Genomic DNA, 15,611 nt, shown 5'->3' with positions numbered 1-15,611 from the left:
GATCTGAATTGTCCCTTTAAGAATAGGCTAACATTGCAGACTGTTAAACTGTTAATCATAATAATAAATAATGATTGTCAATAACAACAGATCCTCACACAAACTGTAAGTGCTGGCTTCTCTGACTAACTGATATGAACTGTGGCGGACAGCTTCCGTGCAAAGTTGGTAATATTTTCATTTGCATTAGAAAAAATGAATAATTGTGCCAGATTTGTTGAACCATTGTGAGGACAGAGGGCTGGGGTTATGTGATAAAGCCCTCTCTGTCACTATAGTTCATTTCAAGATGTAAATTTCAACTTAAGAAATAAGATTCAGTCCTGCACAAGGTATCTAGTGCATCCAGCAGTTAAAATGCTCAATTTCACCCATTTATTTTTGCTCCAGCTGCCTGATTGCTGCAGACTCTGGTTGTTAACCCCACTGGCTGGAATCTATCAGAGAGAGGAGAGGGAAAAACGGGAGATTACACTAATGAACCAAACCTGCTATGTATGAACATAATTGCAGGAACGGAGAAAAAAAAGCTGTTAATGATACTGAGCTCAGCCAACCTGTCTGGCCCTCTGCAGTGCAGCATATCCCGTCTCCTCGACCCGAGCCGTACACCGGGGACACACACACTCGACTGCTGGGTGCAAGGTGTGTGAGGCGCGTTGAACGAGAGGTAGGAGGCAGGTAGATGGAGGAGATGGATGGCTTTGAGTGGGAGTTTTCTCTCTCCCAGCTCAGCCAGTAGCCTTTCAAGCCTTCCTGATGGGCCCGCCACGCTACCTTCACCTCCTGACGCCGCACCGAGGTCAGCTGAAGGTCGGCCAGGGCAGGCAGAGCTGCTGCAGGGGGAAATAAGATGGAGTGTGTTTACATATATGTTAGTACAATGGTGTTATGTGCATCTTAACATCATATCAGGGTTTTTCATGTTCCATATGAACATCTCATCCTGAATGAGATCAAACATGAGGTTAAAGCTCAAAACCAGGATATTGTGCACAGGTAAACATCATGGAGGAAAGATTTAAATGGCCTGGCCAAGTGAAGCTGATACAGCGTCAAATAAATGACTCACAATGGATCTCTAAAGGTCAGCTTTCAATAAAGAGAAATAAACAGAACAAATGCAAAGCTTTAAGACAACTAAATTATCTGGGAGGAGGTACAACTGAAAGACAATTTAACACTTTTGCACGAACATGGTGAATAAAATGTCAGACTGAAAACATACCCTCTTGAGTGCACGCCCTCACAGACATAGCTCTTTCATGTCCGTTCATATGCAGAGCACTGACTGTTACCAAGTACTGAGTTCCCGGCTCCAGGCCGGTCAGTAAGGTGGAGTTCTGCTGGTTCTGTAATGTTATGATGCGGACTTGTCCACTTGGAATTGCTCCGTACTCCACTGTATATCTCTGGACTCGAGCTGGCTGCAGGGGACCCCAGCTCACACGGATCTGACGATGGCCAGAGTCTGACACGGAGACCACTGCTGGGCTTAAGATATCTGAAGGGAGCACCAGCAGAGACTCAGGTGAGAGGATGACTACCAGCAGCAAATTAAGGTTATAATTGATTTAAGTCTAATGCTGCATTCGCATCCTCCTCAGGAGGAATAAAACAGTCATCTAACTTTGTGTTTTGTTATCGTTTTAAATGTGAGAGAGACCCCCAGTGGCAGAACTTACATGTTGTGTGTTTAAGTCAAAATGTGGAAACAACATGGATGCTGCACTACTACAATCCCCTAAACCACTGAAATATCACTTCACCTGACTTGTTATCAGGGTTTAATGCTAACAAATAACTTTTTTAACTAATCTAGATCACCCTATGTGCACGGTCACAACCCAATACCATATTATAAATTACATGAAAAAAAATTGATATGCAACAGGTGTAACTGAGGTAATTAAAAAGTGAACCAAACATTTACCCAACCCACAACAGCTCGACAAGTTGTGTACCAACATTTTAGACTCAAAGAGGCATTTGTGGGAATTTTCCCACTCGGGTATTAATGTTTCCAATTATTCTGACACCACATGAATGCAGGATAAGCCCAGTGTGCCTTATACAGATTGCTGTGCAGCACCTGCTGTACAAATCAGGGGTTGTGTGTGTGGTTGCAAATGAAACACACTTAATACAAACTTCAACTGTGCAGACAGGAAACAGTAAAAGGCTCCCTAATGGCAAGGATATTCTGTCTATAAAAAAAAAAGACCCATCAACCCTCTTTAACAAGCACTTAGTTGGTGAATGGCTGGTCTCCAGAATTGTAATATATTTCTGTCAGAAAAGTGGGACGTCAAACATCTGCAATACCATGACAACTGAGAAATCTTAATGTAAAAATGGTTGAAAACTCCAGCAACTGAATGAACCTTGTGCTGAGATTGTCTTCTCAACTATTTTGATCAAGTTCTTCCATTAGACAGTGGAGTCACTGTGACATTATCCATTGGTTTGTGAACTACACTGGTTTGTTGTGAGCAGTTTCATATAGGAACTACTTTCTTTCTATCTGAAAGCAGAAAGAAAGCAGTTCCTTCATGAAACTGCTCATAACAAGGTCTGTGGATAATCTTGAATAAGTAGGTCATGATTTTTGAAAAGAGATTGGTTTTGAATTTTTCAAATGTATTTTTGCAGAGAAAGCAGAAATCTCTCTGGTTGATGATGAAAATGAAGAGAAGAAAATCCTGTTTAAATCCTCTCACCTGGAAGTGTGGTGAAGTTGACTGAGAGCGTGCTAAACAACCTCTGGTTGGACTCTGGGTGGAGGGAAGCTGTGTAGGTGGTGTCAGGGTGCAAGTTGGTCAGCTCTACAAAGCTGGAGGTCGCTGGGAGAACACGCCTGGTCTCAGGGTCTGCTTCCCTCACAGAGTTATACAGGAGCTCATAGTAACCATTGCCTGCTGTCAGAACAGGACGCCACTGTAGCACAGCACTGTGGGAAGTCAAGTGAACCACACGCAGCCGTTCAGCACGAATGATTTCTATAGATAAGACAAGACGAGAGGAAGGAGAGATAGAGAGGCATAGTGAGATAATATATGGAGACTGTGGTGAATAATTATGTAGATAAAATTCATTTTTTCTGCCTAATAATAACATCTTCTGTAGAGTGACTGTGCTAAACCTTTTATTTCTAACACACACACACACATACTGATGATGGCGCCCCTCAGGTCTTCAGTGATGATGTCGATGTTGTCTATGTCCACAGAGTAAAGGTGAGACTCCAGAGGTGGCGTCACTGCTCGTTGTAACACCTGGTAGTTGCCATGCACTGTGGACACAGCTAACACAGACACTCCCTGCTCCTTCAGCTCGGACATCAGCTCATCCACGTCTCCAGGCTGCACGCCATCAGTCAGCCACAGCAGGATCTTTGGCACATCCTCCTCTGTCTCTGTCAGGAGCCGCTGGGCCACCCTGAGCGCTGCCTCGGTGTTGGTGTCCCCCTGCAGCTGGTTGACTCTCCTCAGAGCTTTCTGCAGACTGTCCTGATTGTTGTGGACGTCCAGGCCGAACTCCAGGTTTGGGTTTGTGCCAACCTGCAGCAGCCCAACTCTTACGTGCCCACGGCCCAGTGAGAAGGGACGAAGCAGCTCGGCGGTGAAGCGCAACAGGCGTGAGTACTCATAGTTTGACACACTTCCTGAAGAGTCCAGCAGGAGGACAATATCCCCTTCACAGCAGTTTAATACTGTTCAAAACAAGAGGGAAAATGAGAAGAAGTCATTTCAATATGTGGATGTGAACCTCATATGATTCTTGGTTTGATTGGTTTGTTTACTGTTTACCAAATGTATGTCATCATACAGTGATCAAACCGGCATTAACTGTTTTTTGGTTTTTTTTGGCCACTTGGGGGCAAAAAGCTGCCAACACAACACTCGCATGTTATCACATTTATTGTAGGTCTCCACTGAATGAAGTTTAGGCTTGATGCTTTAACAATTCTCCTTGTCTAGTAATGTTAATAATAATCATTGATTAATTGATCAATTGATTAATGTAAACAAACAAACTGTATTAATCTATAATTATTCAATAGTCTATAAAAGGCAGTAATTGTGGCTCATTTGAGATTGTTGCGTCTGCCGGAGCCATTTATTGAATATGGGACAATAAAATGACAATGAGAAAAAAAAGTATGTTTTTTATGTCAATAATTATTAATGATTAATGAATTAATCGTAAGTTAATATTGATTAAAGAAAATGCACAAATTTGCCTTTGCCTTACCCTAACTCCACCCTTATCCTAATCCTCATGAAAACAATCCACAGGAACACTTATATAGGAGCACAATTTCCATTAAATCCAAGGGAGAATGGTTCATTAAAGGGACAAGAAAAGGGAGAGGTCAAAAAAAAAATGTGTGGCTCGTCTCTCTGCTTGCCTGACTGACCTACAGGTGAACCACAAAACTCTCTTCTCATGAAAGTATCGAAAGGAAATTAAAGATGCACAGCTACAATGAAGCAACAAACATAGTTACTACTCCAAAATATTACACATGAATATGAACTGAAAGTTCTGCATTATAAATTATCAACACATAATTTAAAAGATTAACTTAGTGCATTACTTCAACTATTGTAAATATTTCCTGCAATTCCTTCTAAACCAATCAACTATGCAAATTACTGTTGTTTAACTTGTTTTACATATGAACTTAAATTACTGCATAATCTGTGAAACATCAATGAACTTAATTCAGGTTCCGGTGTTTATGTCGATGTGGTGGACTTAATTACAGTTTCTTATTTACACATTTAGACATCCAGGAGATTTAGAATAACATTTGCACTGATTTGGAGTCATGTTTCATGTTTTTGGCAACCTGGCAAGTTTATGTCCAAGATTAATTTTCCTTCTAGCCTTTTAACTGCTAAATCTGTCACTGTGTTCACCAGGTACTTGCTAACTGTGTCTCCTGTGTGATGTTTGTTTTTAGAGCTTTCGGTAAAGCTGTCAACTAGGGCTGAAAACTGTGCTGTTATTTTATTAGTATTATTACTGTTAACCTTATAGATGCATTGCAGGGAGAGCTATTGAGAGCAAGTCCATTTGCTCAACAAAAATATTTCTGATATCAGCTTTAAAGTAGAGCTTCAGTTTCCACTATTTTTAGACACCGGATCGAGGCACAGACAGGCACGTTTTTAATTAATGGTTAATGTGTAATATCCATAAAACGTGGTGACTTATGAGGTTCACACACCCTCAAAGATACTAAAAACTGTTGGCAGTGATGAATCATCCCATCGTGACTACATTAATATCTCTGTCATATAAAAAAGAGACACTGATTTAAGGTTTCTAAGGCAAGACTGATCGTATTAATGTCACAGCGCTGTTACTTTCCTTTGGGGAACCATTCACATAAAGAATGAAAGGCAATAACAGGTATATGAGGTGTCTTGTTTCAGGGATAACTGAGATCCTGCTGTGCTGCTCACACTACCAAAACATGTCAGAAATTTAGAATTGAGAATACTTTAAATGGAGCTACAGCAGAGGATTTATGATTGCCAGGAATCAAGAGGATTGGTCACAGGAGTCAGTTTATCATATGAAACCAGAGGGAGATTTACGCCGGTGATAAAACAGTAACAAAATAAAACGCAGCGCAGAGAGAAAAAGAGAAAGTGCATCTGGGGATCTCTCCTGTGAAATGAACACAATCTTGTTACGTCTTCACCCTTCATCATTTCTCAGAGGCGATTGTGCTCCAATTCGACATCAAAAACTCATCTTAGTGGAATAAGTTTCAATGAAAAGAATCTACGAGCGCCATCCCGATCAGATATGTGTCCAATACATCTGGTGCCTCACTCATCTGTTCCTCCTGGATTGAGGAGTGTTTCCTCATAATCCTGCTCACTACATGTGGCTTCTGATACATATATTGGTCTTATACCATCACATACTAGGAATGCATGATATTAATTTTTTTTCTGGTATCTGACAAAGCAATAGTTTCCAACTCATTTTGGCTGATACCAATATATGCACATATTTGTTTCCAATTTACAAAGAACATCAAGTATCTCCTGCGATTAAAGTAACATATTATTACACCCACTCTACAGATGCAGACACAACAGTCTTTTTTTGTTGTTGTTGTTCCTTTTTGTTCTTTAAAGCTTTGCTGCAATGATTGGGATGATGACTCTTAAAGGCAAACTTTGCAGAATTTTCCTAAAAAAGCAAATATAGATTCATAAAAATAGTCCCAGCCAATCATCACTTATTACTGGTCTCTGTGCACAGACCCTTTTTGTGGTCAACATTTTCCATCCACCAGATGTGGAGGAGTGTGGGGGCTGAGATAGCCCTTTCTTAAGGTGGTCCCTGATGGACACAGCAATGCCTGACCATGCTTGTACAGTGTGCACTCAAGAGAGACTACACACTGGTAAAAATCCAACCAGCATGTAAACATCAAAAGGCTGGGATGAAACCACACTGACAGTATGGTTGTCAGTGAGCACTCCCAAAACATTGTTGTACCTGCTGCCTGATCCTGACAGTGAGCACAATTACAACTCAGAGGTAATTTCATTTTAAAGGATTTAATAGGTATACTCTGCACAGACCTCTGCCTGTATTATCTTATGTTCTCTGTATTTTGCTGTGTTTGGGAAATGTCTGGGAATCATCTTTTGGGCCGTGGTGTGTAGCACCCAGCCAATACTGGTACACAGGTTATGAGGTCAGGCCTCTATAAAAATATAGTGACCAACAGATACTTCATTGTCTTTGTCTCCTTTAACTTGAGGAATCTGCATTGATTTTTAGTATTAAAGGAATGTGATGTGGCTCCTCCTAACATGACTGACACTGAGATATCATTGCAAATAGCAACATTGCAATCTGTTTCAAACACTTCACCAAACTGCCACATCGCAGACATACTCAAATCACATGTGCATAATTTAAGTGTCATATTATCAGCCTGTCATATCAGCAGAAATGTTCATTTCAAGCCAATATTTCACTTGATGTGCTGATATTATCATGCATCTCTAAATAATAATTTGACATTAGCAGGACTGGGTGATATGGCTTCAATAAAATAATATCCCAATATTTTTTGGCTTTTACACGTTATATAATATATCTTGAGATACACTTTTTCTCTATTAAATATACTGTAACTACTTAAATAGTGACGATCTTATAGAACATAATGCATTGCTGTAGATTAAACTACAGGGCTGGGTGATATGAACAAAATCAAATACAATACAATATTTTTGAACAAATAGCTCAATATAAACATTGCAGCAACAGCGTAGGCATGACTATTAGTGCTTTCACAAGATATTAACACAATGACATTCTTGATAAATAATCACCAGTAATGTGGATATAATGACTAAGTGGTAAAGATAAAAAATATAACAGCTAGAACAGTCTGGTAAGTTCAGACTTCAGCTCAGCTCAGTTCAAATTACATCACCTTACTGTAATGCGGTCTTTAAAATCAGGAAAAGACAACATCAAGACAATATCTAGTCTCAAATTAGTTCTTATAAAAATCTGAAATGAGGATCTGATTGAATGAGCACGCTCTATGACACGCATTCCCAGTAGTCAAAATAGTCATCTGCTTTATTGCCTCATTTCTTGCCTATAGTTCACACTTCTCTGTTTTTTCCATTTGCAGCTCCTCTGCAGAACACGCCCTTTATTTGATTGCAGCAATGGTCCATAATCATTAAACTTTTATAGGGAGGCAGAAAATAAAGCTGCAGGAAAATAAACAGGCTGAGAGGAAATGAGGGAGAACAGCCCAATCAGACGAAGAAATGTCAGCCAACAGCTTAATGAAACACAGATAACTTACAGAGATTACAAGAGAAGAGAGGGGGAGGGAGAAGCTCCAACACGAAATCCTCTGTGGAAACTTATATATACTCATGGTAGTGAAGAGGAGAAACTGAAAGGGGGAAAATGAGGTAGAGAACAGGAAAAATAAGACAGAAAGATGAAGGGAGATGCTGAGATTAGAGTTGTTGATGGAGATGTAGAGGAACTGCTCCATCTTTGCATTCCTCAGAGGAAAAGTGCATGTTGATGTGAATACGTATGCTTGTGTGTGAGAGAGAGATTTGAGGATGTCATCTGTCATTTAACCAGTTTCAAGCTGTGCCAAAGCCATATGTTTTACTGCAGATGAATGAAAAATATGTTAATGCTTCCTCTGAAGTGCACTGTCAACATGCGCTGTCATCAAGCAGACAGATGGTAGACTATCAAATCTGTGTTAGATCAGAATCAACACAGGCAACTTCTAAACTCTTGATCATCTGAAACATTTTACACATAAACTGTATGTGACTTTGTTGCCTTTTAAACGTTTACAGATTCCCTGCAGAAAAGTGAGACCACAAATTAATTAAAAATTCCTCACATTCCATGAGGGCTTTCTAGGGGATCTCTAACTTACCTGATAAGTCAAAAGTATTTTCTTTTAATTAGCTGTGGCCACCTGTAAGTACCACAAGTATCACCATGCCAAAGTCATCATGAGGAACAAAGCTCCCACTGTCCTTAAAAAATACAGTGATGGGCTGCTCCTCGAGATGAATCAAACATGAACAATAAACGGGTTAGCTGCATTACTGAGATAATGTGAAGTTTAATTTAGCACAGCGTGGATCTGCACCAGTTTTTATCTCTGAGCTCTTCAGCCCATATTCCACCTTCAGAGACTGACACTAATCTTCTCATCTAACTCTCAGCAAAAAAGCGAGAGTATTTCCCAAAATGTTGAATTGTTCCTTTGAGACCTGTTTTTCTTCAGCTTTTTGAAAATCATGATGACATGACATGGATGATTTACTGGTTCTCTGTGAAATGTGCTTATCTTCAGCGATGGATTGGACATCTGGAAACTGGGCGAACGCCAGGAGGGCTGCCCAAAAATAGGCCACTGGAGCCACTCAGAATGGGTCAACATTCAACTGATTAAAAGAAACGAGAAGAAGAATTTTTAATTTGCTGATGTTTTCTCAAAAAGATATTTTATGTGTGCAGCAAAAACATTTGAGATCAGCCCAGTTGTACCTTTTGATAAATATTCTCTTATGATTCCCTTGAAATGTTTATGATGGATGGAAAGGAAAAGTCAGGCTGGAAACTATTGTATGTCAACATCGCCTGGCAAAGAAAACGCGACAGAGAAAGAGATCCTGATGAACCTGGACTCTGATGATGTGACTGACAAGGCTGAGGAGAAAAGCAAACCTCGTAGCTTGTTAACTGCATGAAAGGAAGAAACATTTATTTATTATCACGTACTGTGGCTGTGCAGTGTGCTTTCCACGTTTCTGTGGCGCTGTTGTATTATTATGTACTGTGTCTTAATGTCGAGCCTGTGTACTTGTGCTGAATGTGCCTTTAGTGGAGCATTTAATGTTATAGCACCTAGCACTCTGCTGCTCTCAGACTGTGTTAAATTGTTGTCGGCACACGTCAGTGCCTGTCGTGATTTTGTGTGTCTGTTGAGTGTTCCTTATCCTTATCTTTACTTTTTTATTGATCATGGGGTGTATTTCATGCTTGTAAAAACAGTAGAATGCCTTCTTTAGCTCTACTGAAGCTTTGACAGGTCTTATAAAAATAGCCCTGATGATGTCACAGTTATGTCATTGAGGTTATATCATCTTAGACAGCAAAATTATAACAGAAAGCCTGTGTCACAAACTGGGAATACGGATGAAAAGGTGGGTGTTTGTCAGGTGAGGAGCTGCAGTTGAATCATGAGACTCACTGAACTTCAGCGACCAGTGCTGGTGGGACACACTGTTCATATATTTCAGTGAACCATTTGAGGTCCAGTTTGGCTGAAACATCTCCAGTGGTGTCATAATTTGGAAAAGATTACGTTTTCCATAGCTTAACATTACAGTTAATACACCCTGATCATTTGTTCCATGGGAAGTCACAAAATCAACTTCAGTCCAGCTCAGCCAGCTGTTGCTTTTACACTTTAAACCCATGAAAGAAACGTGCACCTGCAGTGGTAGTAGAACCACCTAGATCCTATAAATAAAAATAGTAATACTAATATATTTTTAAATAATCCATTGGAAGTAAAGATCCCACCTTCAAAATCTGTAATATTCTCAGTAAAATGTATCTGAAGTATCAAAAGTAAAAACAGTCATGTAGACAAATGTGTTATACTCTAACATATTATACAACTGTTTTATTATCACTAATGCATTAATGTGTAAGAAACATTTTTAAAGTTAGCGAATTGAGTTTATAATAATTTGGCTGCTTTATATACTTAAGTTTAATATGTAACCCTGCATCATAATTGATACAATGATCACGTGTTTCTAATTATAATCTGACTAGTAATTAGTTACCATAGCCAGCAGATAAATAAAGTGGGGTAAAAGCTACAGTATTACAAAATTTAGTGGAGAGGAAGCATAAGATAGTATTAAATTGAAATGTTCAGGTCAAGTAGAAGTACTTCAGAAGCTGTACTGAGGTGTGGTAGAGTAAATGTAGTAGGTGATAGAATAAAGAGATATCAAACTGTTTCCTCACAGTGTAGTCTACAATAGTGACTGATGAATTAATTACCCTCATCATGACTAAAGACCATTAGGTTGTATTGATTAGATCACAAAGGCACGCCCACTACATTTCCTGGATTAAAATTAATGAAACAGTGTTATGCAATGTACCACCACACAATAAAACCGTCCAGCTTGTTTAAACCAGTCTGATCCTGGCTTGTTGGTACATATTAAAAATGTCAGAGATCCTTAACCCGCATTGTTCACCGTGAGGCGTGCTGCACTTTGACTCTCCAAACATTTATTAACAGCAGTTCTCAAATACTGAATTTACGACAGAAAAAAAGTTTTGTGGATGTGCTGGCATTAATTGGGATTTGTGCAATACAGTACAATACAGTACAGTACAGGAGAAGAGCGCGTGCTCTAATGTTTAACACTGAACCCAGACTCCACTTATAAAATATCTAATTTTTCATAATCCAACTCCAAAGAAAAAGGACAGTGCAACCTGTCAGCTTTGTATTTGTGTATTAGTTCGGTGTGTGGTTCGTGTTTCATTCGGCGTTATACTTGTACCTGTTAGGTATCATATCCGTACTGTAGCTGCTGTTATCGACTCACCTGTGGCAGGTAGAGCAATTTGCATGTTGTTCCGCTGCAGCGTCGCCCAGAGAAGAACACAGCGAAGTAAAAAGTCCCTCATCTTTTCTCAGCAGCATTAAAACAACATGAATTTGATCAGTAAGAGCACAGGCAGGTGAAATGACCGGCTCCACCGCCACCGGTTCCCATCGCACAGATCACTGTCACTGATGGTCCAGTTTCTCTCGCTTCTTCTGTGCAGTTTTGCTGCTGTCATCCAAACTCTTCTTCAGCAAACACCTGCGTCCTGCATGCTGCTCAGTCTGTGCAGGATTGTTTGCACGGTGCAGTTACTTCCCTTAATCTAAGATTACCTCTCTCCCAGTCCGCCAAACTGTTCTCACTTTCAAGTCCAGGTTACTCCTCCTCCTTTGGCTTCAGAGCCAGGAAAAAAAAATCATTCTCACCTTTTGCTGGATTTTGGTTGTTGATTGGACATTAAAGGACAGATGTTTTCTTGATTCTGTCTGTTTCTCTGCCTCCTCCTGTACTGTAATGTCCCCAGTGCAGGGGTCACCATACTTATTCATGCAACACTGTGTCAGACTGTGTGGGACTATGAGCAGCCGTGAAAATCTCATCATAAGTAGAACCAGACAGATATGTTGTTAGCAGATACTATCAGCCTGATATTGGCCTAGCACAGCTGTAACTGGTGTGTGTCAGTATCAGCATGTCTGTTGTCCAATATTTTTTTTAATTTTTTAATTTTTTTTTTTTTATGGGCATCATTTTATGTCTATTTGATCCTTTTTATGCCTCCGCACTGATGATAACTGTGGCCATTACACTGCTTACTCACAAGAAGCGATGCAAACAAGCGTGCAAGCGAATATCAGATCGCTCTGTGTGTCAGCAGATAGGCTGAGTGATGTGTTCCTTGTTTTATTATAGCAAAGTTTCCCATGCTTGCTTCTCCTCTAACCTATTTTCTGTGACATCATTTACATGTCTTTTTCCCATCATCAAAACGGTCAACAGGGACAACTAGACACTAATGCACGACGGCAAAAGGCAGCACATCTTATATGATCCACAGAAGCCTTTTATAGGAATACCGTCAACAAGGACAAAATTTTAAGGGAAAAAGGGAAAGCATAGGGAGTTACAAGTCCCCTGATCATATAGAAACAATGCTGACAAATTAAGCTACTTAAGAATAAATAACTGAGATACTTAAGTTACTCATCTGCAGAGAAAATAGAACCGGTGCCGCTGCAACATCACTTGTGTTGTAGCTGGACATTTTTTCTGCACTCTATCCACTCAACTTCACTTGCTCACTCTATGTTAGAAAGAGGTATTATGTTTTCGGGTTGTTTGTCTCTTTGTCCATTTCACTTTTGTAAATGTTGTGTCTCAAGAACACCTTGACAGAATTTCTTCAAATTTGACACAAACATCCACTTGGCCACAAGAATGATTAGAGGTTACTGTGACGTCACAAAACTTCAATCTTTGGCTGTAACCCAAAAATTAATATTATAACAAAAATACTCACAAATCTTTTATCATATCTAATATGATAAAATGATGACGTGATAATATTTTACATCCAAAGGTCAAAGGTCAACTTTATTGTGACATCATAATATTCAGCTCTCTATCAGTCCTCTGTAGTCTGTTACAATAGTCTCTAAGTAAAGACAACATGTTTCTTATTGGAAATTATTCACATAAATGTCAGTTTAGTGATTACTTCCATTTTGCCCCCAGAAATGCACTTAATAATCTTTATTAACTTCCTTCAAAGTCTTGCCTATGTAGATGAGTATGGATGTGAATATAACTTGATTGGTTGACATACAATCATGAGGCAGTAATTCTAGTTCTTGAAGGTCCAGTGTGTAAGATTTAGGGGGATTTGTTGGCAGAACATGTCAGAAATGTAATATTCATAAGTATGTTTTCATTGGTGTAAAATCACCTGAAAAAAAGAATTGCATCTTTGTTGCCTTAGATTGAGCCGTTAATATCTGCAGATAGAGTCTCTTTGCCGTGTTGCACTGTCACTGTACTGTTTGTACAGAAAAGACAAAGTAAACACTGACTCTACATACAGCCCTTCTCATTTTGCATGAGTTTTGCAGCCCCCCTAGGATCTCCTACACACTTGAAAGGGGAAGGTGAGATCTTGTGATTGCAATCTCCAAACTAACCACTACATGCCATTAAATCTTACACACTGGTTCTTTAATGTTTTCTTTCTTTAGAGTTATTTGAACAAGAATGTCAGCTGATAAATCCATATTGAAATTTTTTACTTTCCAATATCGGTATCAGCATCAGCGCAAAAAAAAAAAAAAAAAATCCAGTATCAGTCGGGCTCTAATCATAAGCATGCCAGAATTTAATCCGTTCAATGGCTGCAGGCAGAATGATCTCATCAGTTTTCCCTGTACATTATCTTGAGCTGGAGGAACAACAGTGAAACTGATCTGACCTCCATTCTCTCTGGGGGACACACTTGAAGCCCCACAGGCTGAGCATAAAACTGGACCCCACTTTAAAAAAAACAGTAACAGGGCAAGGCACCCATTTGGATCAAGCAGCAGCGAGGAAAACCATCGAGCTGGTCCATTAGACAGGATTACAGTAAATACCACAGCTGCCACATATCAGAGAGATAACTTGGACGAAGTTCAGGCTCACATGCATTTATTGCAGCTGACCACGATAAGACCCATGCCTCTGCCTCTCTCTCTCTCTCTCTCTCTGTGTGTGTGTGTGTGTGTGTGTGTGTGTGTGTGTGTGTGTGTGTGTGTGTGTGTGTGTGTGTGCCACCAGATAAAGATAAAAGGCTTAATAAATGGAGGGCACTGACTGAATGTGCCTCCTTGAGATGAGAGTGCCCTGTGTGTGCCCACTGTCAGCATAGACTGTCTGTTACTTCACTGGAAATAATGTGAATGATCAAAGATTGCTTGACTATATGTGACAGCATTTTTTTTTTTTTAGATTCATTTTTCACCACTGTGTCAGACGGGGTGTGGTGCAGGGTGTGATAGAGGTGGAATGTGAGGTAGAGATGGATGTAGAAAGATAATGTTTTAAGGAGGGCCTGTTTTGATTCTGATGATAGGAAACAGTTTGCTTTCATACTATGGCTGCTGTCTCTGCAGTCTGTTCATGTAGACAAAGAGTCTGTCTGCAGGTTCATTAATCCTGAAGACTTTTAGATAATCTTCTCGTTTTGGCTTAAAGCTGGGGGAGGCAGTTTAGCTTTTGGTGTTATTGGGCAAAATTTCATAATAACCTTTTAGCATCATTTAATTCAAGGGGTCTGAGAGAGGACTTGGCTCTGTTTTCTGGCTTTAGAAAATCTAGCCTATGAAGGTAGACTTCGGCCGGTCACAGTTCATTTCAGCGAAACTGTGTTCCAATTGACTATTCTACAGATGCATATGCTCACACACATCTCTTCAGATGGTGAAAGCCTGATTCAATAGTGGAAATCCAATCCAATAGAAAATCCTGCAACTTTTGAGAAATTTCCAGTAACTCCTTTGCCTTGAACAGAGTTTTGTGCAAACTTGAATATGATCCATGCAGGGCTTTGTTCAATGCCAAAGAGTAGTAAAGAGACATGATTGATCACAGTGGGGAATAACTCACAGTGAGAGGTTTCACTTTGAATCACAGGTGCCTTTTCGTGCTTGTGGGTTTGGTGGGAGGGGCTTTACAGATTGACACAGGTGGCAGAGAGAGGTGGAGATGATGAAGATGAAGATGAATTATGACTATAGCACATCTGCTTGTTGCTTGATGTTTATTGTGTCATGTATATAAAATTGCAGACACAACAAAGAATTATAAGACACCAAAAATACTGCTGCAATGAGAACACAACTTCTAACATGTCACATTACTTTGCAAACAGACATGTTCTTGCTTGACAAATAAAATCTGCCACAAAAAAAACGTTCCTTCTTTTATAATCACAATTATATTTAGCTAACTAGCTTCATTCTCACCTAAATCCCAAAACAAATAAAACATTTTTTCTTCAGGGAGGTGATTAAACCTGCAGCTAATGGTAATATAATACATCATAAGTGTGCACACAGTGATCTTTGAGTTTTTGTTATATTCTTCTTCACCTAAATCTAGAGTTTTTTCATGAGACAAAATGTTCATAAATTAGATTTGTACCATCTATCAAGACACAATTTTCCTCACAAAAGGAACAATTGACATTGTGCATCATGAATATTATTATATGAACATAATATTATCTGTTTAAAAAAACAGATAAATGAAAATGAAGATTCACCTCACTAATCCAAGGATGCCCATGCAAAATGTCAAGAGTGGTGTCAAGAATCACCACTGGTGGCCAAACTGGTCTTGTAAAGTTTGTAATATGTATTAAAACACCTCTGTCTTTCCCTCTCAAATAGTTAATGT

At 39.5% G+C, this 15,611-nt stretch overlaps 1 protein-coding gene across 1 annotated transcript; it reads right to left on the bottom strand.

The window, feature by feature from the left end:
- Positions 1-53: 53 nt before the first annotated feature.
- Positions 54-11,411, bottom strand: LOC146331669 (von Willebrand factor A domain-containing protein 1-like). The gene is made up of 6 exons (XM_084734194.1): positions 11,184-11,411; positions 3,173-3,712; positions 2,721-2,999; positions 1,229-1,504; positions 558-836; positions 54-437 (listed from the first exon to the last, which is right to left on the bottom strand). The coding sequence occupies exons 1-6, from the start codon at positions 11,263-11,265 to the stop codon at positions 418-420; spliced, it is 1,476 nt and encodes a 491-aa protein (XP_084590320.1). The 5' UTR covers positions 11,266-11,411; the 3' UTR covers positions 54-417.
- Between the last annotated feature and the right edge of the window lie 4,200 nt (positions 11,412-15,611).

Source organism: Lutjanus erythropterus, chromosome 2 (genome assembly GCF_056507025.1).
Source record: "Lutjanus erythropterus isolate fLutEry1 chromosome 2, fLutEry1.hap2, whole genome shotgun sequence".
NCBI lineage: Eukaryota > Metazoa > Chordata > Actinopteri > Lutjaniformes > Lutjanidae > Lutjanus > Lutjanus erythropterus.
Note: the sequence above shows the minus strand (reverse complement) of the source record. Positions and strands in the feature narration are given on the sequence as shown.

Excerpts from the sequence above, each read along its gene's own strand:
- LOC146331669 (XM_084734194.1), bottom strand. The coding sequence starts at position 11,265 with ATGAGGGACTTTTTACTTCGCTGTGTTCTTCTCTGGGCGACGCTGCAG. Across the intron at positions 3,713-11,183 it reads AATTGCTCTACCTGCCACAG|TATTAAACTGCTGTGAAGGG; the intron begins GTGAGTCGATAA and ends TGTTTTGAACAG. Across the intron at positions 3,000-3,172 it reads CCTGAGGGGCGCCATCATCA|AAATCATTCGTGCTGAACGG; the intron begins GTATGTGTGTGT and ends TCTTATCTATAG.